We start from the raw sequence: 9,133 nt of genomic DNA, 5'->3' as shown, positions 1-9,133 counted from the left end.
AACAGCAGTGTCTCGTTCCAGGAATCATGACCCGCTCACTCAAGATAATCCACCAACCTTGTTGTGAGCAGTTTTGTGTAAGAACAGCTTTCCTTCTAGTAGAAAAAAAGTACAAACCCCAGTTCCAAAAAAGTTGGGACACAGAATGCAATGATTTACAAAAACCTTTCAACCTATATTCAACTGCCTATAGAACAAAGAGAAGATAATGAATGTTCAAACTGATTAACTTTATTGTTTTTTTTGTAAATACTCACGCATTCTGAATTTGAGGCCTCCACAAATTTCCAAAAAAAGTTGTGACAAGAGCATGTATTATGTCACCTTTTCCTTTGACAACACTCAGTCAGTGTTGGGAACTGAGGACATTAATTGTTGAAGTTTTGAAAGTGAAATTCTCTCATTGTTGGCTGATATACGACCTCAGGTGCTCAACAGTCTCCAGTCTCTGTTGTCATATTTTACACTTCATAATGCACCACACATTTTCAGTGGTAAACAGGTCTGGACTGCAGGCAGGCCAGTCTATTACCTGAACTCTTATAATACAAAGTCACACTGTCGTTACACATGTAGAATGTGTCTTGGCATTGTCTTGCTGAAATAAGCAGGGACGTCTCTAAAACAGACATCGTCTGGATGGCAGCATATGTTGCTAAAAAACCTGTCTGTAACTTTCAGCTTTAATGGAGCCTTCACAGACGTGACTGTTACTCATGTTATGGGTATTAATACACACCCATACCATCACAGATGCTGGCTTTTGAACTTTGTCTTAGTCAAAAATTATTTGCAAACCATTGCATTCTGCTTTAATTTACATTTTACACAATGTCCCAACACAGAGAAAAAACATAGTTTCTATATGAAAGTGCTCAATAGCAGGTTTTATAATTTACAACTGGAGGGTCAAACTCATTTTAGTTCATGGGCCTCATACAAACTAATTTGATCTCGAGTGGGCCGGAGCAGTAAAACCACTGGATACTAACCTATAAATAACTCCTCCTCCTCCACCTTTCCCTTTTCTGTTTCATGTAAAGAAGTAGAAGTATGTTGTGAAAATGCTCACAATTAATGAACCATCCACTTACAGAGCAGGAACAGCTTGAGACGTGTTAAGAAAAACAAGTCCAATGACAAAGTCTCAGTTTTTCCACATTCAGTCACTTGCATATTTCAAAACTGAACAATAATACAGTATATTACTTCATTGTGATTCAAACAACTTGCTGAGATCTAAAAATTTTAAAAGACATTTCTCCTCTTGTGTGGTAACACTGCATCGCCAAACAACAATTAAAGTAGAAACTAATGAGGAAGATAACTTAAATTTTCTCTGCCTTAAAAAACATTTCAAAAATGAAAAGTTTTAGCAGCACCTTAATAACAGGGTCACACCAACACAGCTTTAAGACAGAAGTTTTATACAGGTTCTTTTTGTACTGAAGCTGCTGATTGATAATATTTAGCACTATGTTCAATATCTTTAAAAATATATGCCATAAGAAGGGCTTTCATTTCTTTCTTTAGTTCTTTTTAAACTAGTTTAAACTCTGATGCAGAGATGTACGTTGCATGGACACCAGCGAACCCTCGTGTGTGGATAGCATAATACCAGCTTTCTTTTTTTTTTTAGATAATACTCTGGTCTTGAATTAATGACAGCTTCTTAGACTTTGCAAAGTCATCCAGTGGGCCAGGCCAGACTCTTTAGCAGGCCATTTTTGGTCTGCAGACCTAATGTTTGACACCCCTGCTTTAAAATAAGGCACCATTTTACCAGTTATGTTGACAGGATCTTGCCAAATTGTGAGCCTACATTGATGCATGAAAACTTACTTGTTTGAAGTGTTTAAATAACCTATAAACACTGATAAATTTGTGTAGTCTAGTGCAGTGTTTCCCATCCCTGGTTCTCAGGGCACACCGCCCTGCATGTTTTAGATGTTTCCCTGCTCCAACACACCTGATGCAAATGATCAGGTTCTAATCAGGGTTCTGCAGAGGCTCAATGAGGAGCTGATCATTTGAAGCAGGTGTGTTGGAGCACAGAAACATCTAGAACTTGCAGGGCAGTGTGCCCTGAAGAGCAGGTTTGGGAAACGCTGTTCTAGTGGTTCTCAACCCAAGTTGAGACCTCTCAGAATAATCAGGTTGATGTTTGAGACTGTGCTGGGATTGCTGTAAAGCACACAAAAAAAAACACATTCTGCAGTTTAAGTACAGCCCTCACTTCTCATGGTTGCTGGACTTAACATTTGAGATTGTAAATGTTAATTTGTCAGCATTTTGTGCTCATTTCTCCACAACCATCTGGTAAACCCTGAAGACTCCCCTGGGTCAAGAAATTGTCTTTTCAAAGTGGTACCAGCACAGGTATAACAGTTTGATAAAATTCAGTTGAACTTCAGTAAAGGGTGGACACTCAAAAATACTTAAATCATCCCTCAATTTAAAACAAAAAAAATCCTAGTTCATGTCTTTTACTCATGTTTCCATCTCCCTTATGATTCATTTCTTTGGTATAAAAACGTACATTTCTCTCATTTATAAGATTGTTTAAATATGGTCTGTCATTCTAAACTAGTTTAAGTTTTGCCTTCAATGTTCAGCCAAAGCTTTGTACATACAGGCTGATATGCCAAATAACACATCTGTACATGAGGCAAAGCACCTTTGATCAATAAACCATTATGGGCTTGAAATTTAACCAAGCTGAACAGTTCAGTCCCATTTTTGAAAGTCAGGGGGGGATTATACACATTTCAGTAGTTTCAAACCTCAGACACTGTAACACCATTTAAATAAATCTGAAGTCCTTGTGTCTGAGGAAATCCAATGACTAGAGGCAGTCCTCTGCTGCCCCCATGAGTCCAATGTGACAAAGATTTAGCAATGAAGTCTTACTTTAAATGAACTTTATTTACAAATTATATTACAGTGCAGATGATGCCCAGAAAAGCTGTAAGCTTCCAAGAACACCAATGTAATGAAACAGCTGACTCCATGACAGACAAAATATACTTTAATCTGCATCCCAAGAGGCCAGATAGTTAAAGGTTACACCTCTCAGTGAGCCAACAACTGCTTAGATCAACCCAACCCTTAAAAAAGTAGAAAAATTAAGGTTTGAATTTACAGAGTGGTGAGAAGACCTCTACATTTTGTCTGATTAAAAGTCAAACCATTAAAACTGCTTGATTAAACACAACTGTAGGAATGAGTATAAAAATACCTTTAAAAACTCTAAACATCTAGCTCTACTCCAAGAGCAGGCAGTGTCATTTGAAATTGTGGCACACATCATTTAAAAAAAAATTAAAGACTGGTACAACTCTACATGGACAGGGGGAGGGGGAGGAGTCAGTTCAGCAGCAGTTTAGCTGGAGGGTCAATCAGGGAAACTTCAAAGTACCTGGAAACCAAAGTAGAGTTAGAACACATATGCCAAAGTCATTTTTGAAACAAAGCAAAAACATGTTTTTGGTTCATCTTAGCAGTCTACTCACTTGGAGCCCTTGTATTTCTCACGCACAGACTGCTGGGCATGCTGAGCAGCATTGAGGTAAAGTCTGTGCAGATCCTCGACACACGGCATCAGATCTTCCAGGGAGTAGCCAGTCGTCTCCATCAAGGACTTTGGCTGAGGAGGAGACCACAGTTATCTTGCTTGTAGCTACTGCAGTTTGTGTGTGCAAAGGGTTTGACATCCTCAGGCAATACGATTGCTCCATTTTAGACCACCTCAAACTTACCCATGAGCCACCAGTCACTGTGTGGTTGGCCACGATGAAGGCTGCAGCAGCCGTCTGTGATGGTAGATACTTCAAGAAGGGATCTGAATCAACCAGGCTGAGCTCTCCAAGGTACTGAGGAAAACACACAAGCATTAGGTACATGCAATTAATGTAACTTGCACCAACAGACAGTGGGTTAAGAGAAGGATTATGCATTATCATGTATGGTTAACACTTCAAGGAGGTAGGAACACTAGGATTCTTCTACAGGAGAAGGAACCACTGAACACTTTCCATCTTGTACTAATCCAGGTTTTCAAATTGTTCAGTTTCTCCCCAGGGGGCTTTACACAGGCTGAAGGGAGGCTCAGTGGAAGAAAAAAAAAAAATCACAACAAATCAGAATAGTCCAAGTGTGTGATTTGAATAAAGCAATACTTCAGGGATGAGATATTAGGGAAATTTACCCAGATACTGAAACTAATAAAGTCCTTTGGGTGGACCATTATATGCATTTGGCATCTAGTTATGTAAAACAGCAATATAAGGCTCTTGGCTGAGTGTCTATGGGATCAAATGACCATGATCCAATCTCCTGAATTCCTACTTTTCGGTAATATACTACTTGACTTACAAGTTTGCACACTTTAAGGTGTGCATTTAGGAGACTGCTTGTCTTGTCAAATGTATATAAACGCATAAATTCAGGTCTTATCTAAAAACTTGAAGCAGCAAAAGGGAAGTGTTTGGTTTAAATCAGCAACTTACTGAGATCCAGAGATCCCTGAAAGTATGAACCATGATGCAGGAAAGGAACTTTACATCAAACTATGGAGATTCAGTTTGAAGCTATGAAACTTAGAGCACTGAACACAGACACTTAAATCCATCTCTCCTCTCCTGCAAACACATGAGCTGAGTCTTTTCCAGCACACATCAGGAAAAAAGAAAGGCAAACTCTTCTACTAGCAATGGAACAGTGTTCACTGCCTGTTTAAAACTCCTGCATAAATGTGCTACCTCAGGTGTGAAAATGGTATGTGCAATTGAACTGGGAGCCATTTCCAAGTTTTGTTGAGGGTGAAGAAGCCCTGTACTAACTGAATCATTTGATTTGGGCTTTTAGTTCAACATTGTGGAATTTAGTGTTAAACTGATTTCATTCACATCAATGTGAAATGTGAAGTTGGCGCCAGCAGCCTGCTAGCCTAGCATAAAGACAGGGATATCACTAGCCTGTCTTGTCCACAAGACGACATGTTGGCTTTCAAATGCTGTGATACAGCCAAATCCATAAACACTTATACTTAATATCTGCTGCGTGCTCACCATTGCCAGGCTTTCCACCTGTTTGTTAACTGAGTGATGGAGGAAGTACTGGGTGAGAAACTGGTTGATGGTTGGTGCTGCCAGATCAAAGGAGAGCACTTTAAGCACCAGATGCTCCATTCTTAACACTTGCTTCTTTGTGTAGGTGTCATCTGTGATGTAGACAAACTCTGCCACCTCAGGGGGGTAGATTTCCTCAAATTTCCTGCATTTGACAAAGTAAAGTCATTTACACAGAAGGAAATCCACTTTTGCATATACTTTAAACGAATGTGAATCATACATACGAGGCCAACAGCATGGCAGCAGTCCCAACCAGCTGAAGCTTCCCTCTCAGCACAGACATGGAGGACAGGAAGCGATCGATGTAGTTTACAGCCAGATAAAGTGTCTCATTCTGGAGCTTGTACTCCTCTCCAACTTCAACCAGCCAATCCACCAGGATGGCCCTCATACTGTTGGTGATGTCCGGCTGCTTCTTCATGTAGCCTGCTTTAGGCCTGGTTTTTACCTGGGGTGCAAAAACCACTATGTCACTACAGAGTCAACTTGCAGGCAAAATCCACTTTCAAGTAGTTGTGCACTTCTAGAATGGCCTCATGACAATCATAATATGCAAAACAGCTTAAGAATCTTGATGCAGTGTTGGAAGTAACTCAAGTTTCTCACCTCCATTTCCCTCAGGTATGTGTGGATTTCAGCAGCATATTCTGGAACCTCATTTACATTGACTGGTTTCTCCTCCCCCTCAACCACAGACATGTCCATGGGAGAGTCTGAGCAAAGAAAAGTTTAACATTTACCTTTTGACAAGGCAAGCAAACATTTCATTGACAGATTCTATAAGGAAACTATTGTGATGGTAAATTTGCAGCAATTTCTTCCCCTTACTGCTGACAAAGTGTAATGATAATAATCATTCACAACTTACCGAAGCTGACATCCATTGCGGATGGAACGTCAATTGTTGCCAGAGGCTGTCGGAGCCGTGCCACGGCATTGTTGATTTTGAGTGGAGAGTCTTCAGTGACCGACTTCACTTTGACAGCTTCGACCACCTGCTGTGGTTTCTTGGAGCAGGCACCATCAGGCTCATCCACGTGGATCTGGAAAGCGGACGGTTTGCTGGAGGGCTTCTCATAGCAGCTTTTGCTGAAGTCTTCATTTTTACAGGACAAGGGCTGTGATGACTCCTAGGAACAGAAAAACAGGGTCAGTTTCTCCATTCTTTATTATACTTCAAGGAGAGGTGCTTTTTGCAAGGCAAATAAATTGTAGGGCAGATTTAGATATTAATGTGCTGGCACTATACACCAAACAATTAAACACCCAGCTGCAACAATTGCAAAGTGGCAACTTGTGGGGGGAAGAGGCAATTTATTTTGTATTAAGGCAGGAGCAATTATTGTGCAAACAACAGATTGAAAACTATTCTGCTACACTCGCTTTTCAGAAACCTGTACTTTAAGATGTCAAGCAGCATGCACAGAATTACAACACTGAGGTAGGGATTTTCAAACTGAGTTGGAGGTCGCTGTAGTGGTTCCCCAGTAAGGGAGGATGAAATATTTAACTTCACTTTTTGAAAGTCCTTTGATCTGTATAATACATTGCAAACAAATCCTAAACTCACATTCCTTAATCCAAAATGCTCTGAAAAATAGAATCTTATCTATTGTGGGCTGGGCACAAAATTTAACTTTTGTCCACCAGGCAAACAGATAGTGAATGTTCAAATTCTACCATCTTTCTGACATATTTCTATTATTTCTGGCTACCAATCACTTGCATATTTTACCAGCATTTCCCTAGTGCTAATTTGGTCTATACTATGAAGACTCCTCTTCAGATTCCTCAAGACAAAATCCCCTCAAATTGGAAGTTGGCCTAATGTACAGCCCTATTTTGAACTGAGAAAAGACATTAAAAACATCACCTTGACCTCCATGAACTGGGATGGACATTTTATAGTGGCTGACAAGATAGATACAGGTAAGGTAACAATTTTAGAAGTACAGCAAAACCAAGCTAGTAAGAATACTACAATCAAGTGGAATAGAATTATTCAGTTTACTGTCCGTGACTTAATATTCACTTGGAGCTGAAATAAGAAAATTCAGACACTAAAAATACAAGTATCAAGGTGATAATTGATCATCTCGTCGTTAAAGGGTGTACAAGTCACAGTAAAACAAAACTAGTCTTTGGGCTTAAATGGCAAGTGCAGCACTAATTACAAGTTAAAATGGCGGCCAGCCTAAGCAACAGACATAGCTGTAAAGTTGTTCAACAATAAGGGCAAGGTTACAAAAACCAAAATGAGGTTTAAACCGGCAGTAAAACCTGACATGCAAGTGAAGTTAATTTGTAAGGTGAGTTTAGTTAGTTGCCTCCAAAACCTACAATGGTTCTCATCACTACAGTCAGTTAACATTAGCAGCCGAGCTATGTAGCATCGTTATCCAAACTGACCTGTTTTGTTCCGCGCTGGTTCTGGGTTTTGCTCCGCTGGTTGTTCTGCAGAGGTCCCAGCACGGTTCTGCTGCTGGCTGCTTGTTGTTTCGGTGGGAGATTTTCCTGGTTTTCGTTTGCAACACCAGCAGCTCGGGGTTTCATCGAGCCTCTTAGTTTTGACAGCATATTTTCTTGGTTGTGAAAGTCATTAGCCGCCGCGCTTGCCTGCCCTCTGTTAGCTCCTGACATGTTTCCCCTCAAACAAAAACCTGTCCCTGCTTGATTATCAAGACACTACAGCGTTTGAGAGCTCTTGTAGTGTGAAAATATCAAAAATGAGTAAGAAAAGATCACTTATGGACAGTTACAGGGAGGCTAGCATTAGCTGCTACGTTGCTGAGGAAGGTTACAGAATCGTTCACAATCAAAACTAAGCTGTTGAGATGGCAACGACACTCGCTAAAACCAAACCAGACAAAAACAGAAGATGCACAGATGGCGGTTCAAAGTCTACAACACGTTAAATGTGTTTTTAAGTCGCCATAGTTCTGAAACTGTACCACCAACCTGCAGACAAGAGCGCTAGCCTCGGTCCATTTGCACAGAAACATGCAGGGATGTTGCTTTCTCTCAGTTCAAGTAGCCCGCGAGGATTGAAACGGACCAATCACAGGCGGCGCAGGCAGTGACGTTAAAGATTGTACGGAAGCCGAACGAGTAAAAAATTCTTTTGATTACAAATTCAAAACCGGTTTGACACATTTGAGCCTATGGACAAACGTTATATAGAAGGAACAACTGTGGGATAATGGCAAACAATAAGAACCCACGTCTGTACTCTGATATAATTTACTTTGATCAGACATTATTTAAGATAGAGGCATTGTTGGCAAACAACACAGACCTACTCACTGAAGTCATTTTGGTTATGTGGTGGTTATTGGATTTATATACAACATGTTTGTATAGGGCCGCACGTAACAATTGTCAACCTATTGGTTATTTTATCAATCAATCAATTTGCTGTTGTGTCTATAAAGGGTCGAAAAATTGTGAAAAATGTCAACCACTGTTTCTAAAAGCCCAAGATGACATCTTCAAGTGTCTTGTTTTGCCCACACCCCAAAAATACTATATAGAGTAAAGAAAACAGAAAATGTTCACATTTAACAAGCTGAACTCAAAGAAATTTGCCATTTTTTTCTTTAAAAAATACTCACAGTAATCGATTATCAAAATAGTTGGCAATAATTAAATAATCGAGTCATATTCATTTAATAGTTGCAGCTCTAGTGTTTTATAACCTGTGTGCAATTATCCATATATACTTTTTTAAGTGACCCTCACTCTGCTGTAACAAGTGAATTCCCTGGTATCTTATTTTACATGGGAATATTTTGAAATTAATAATTTAATCAACTGAATTACAAAAAAATGTAATCTATTTGGAATACTTTTTGATTACATCAAAATCATTGAAAATATTGCACCTCCTTATACTAAATAAAATGACATAGCTACAAAAATTTGAGTCACAAATATTCTGTCTTGTCTCTAAACATCTCAGTGCATTTTCAGTGCAAATAAAATGCATTTTTGCAGAGGGTTAT

At 39.5% G+C, this 9,133-nt stretch overlaps 1 protein-coding gene across 1 annotated transcript; it reads right to left on the bottom strand.

The window, feature by feature from the left end:
* Positions 1 to 2,904: 2,904 nt before the first annotated feature.
* Positions 2,905 to 7,983, bottom strand: ccna2 (cyclin A2). Its single transcript, XM_084719732.1, has 8 exons — positions 7,542 to 7,983; positions 6,001 to 6,262; positions 5,739 to 5,845; positions 5,357 to 5,580; positions 5,070 to 5,274; positions 3,759 to 3,872; positions 3,513 to 3,646; positions 2,905 to 3,418 (listed from the first exon to the last, which is right to left on the bottom strand). Exons 1-8 carry the CDS (start codon positions 7,770 to 7,772, stop codon positions 3,367 to 3,369), a joined length of 1,329 nt encoding a protein of 442 aa, XP_084575858.1. The 5' UTR covers positions 7,773 to 7,983; the 3' UTR covers positions 2,905 to 3,366.
* Positions 7,984 to 9,133: the final 1,150 nt, after the last annotated feature.

This window comes from Lutjanus erythropterus, chromosome 5 (assembly GCF_056507025.1).
Source record: "Lutjanus erythropterus isolate fLutEry1 chromosome 5, fLutEry1.hap2, whole genome shotgun sequence".
Taxonomy (NCBI): Eukaryota; Metazoa; Chordata; class Actinopteri; order Lutjaniformes; family Lutjanidae; genus Lutjanus; species Lutjanus erythropterus.
Note: the sequence above shows the minus strand (reverse complement) of the source record. Positions and strands in the feature narration are given on the sequence as shown.

Excerpts from the sequence above, each read along its gene's own strand:
- ccna2 (XM_084719732.1), bottom strand. The coding sequence starts at position 7,772 with ATGTCAGGAGCTAACAGAGGGCAGGCAAGCGCGGCGGCTAATGACTTT. Across the intron at positions 5,581-5,738 it reads CATACCTGAGGGAAATGGAG|GTAAAAACCAGGCCTAAAGC; the intron begins GTGAGAAACTTG and ends TTTGCACCCCAG. Across the intron at positions 5,275-5,356 it reads GCTGCCATGCTGTTGGCCTC|GAAATTTGAGGAAATCTACC; the intron begins GTATGTATGATT and ends TGTCAAATGCAG.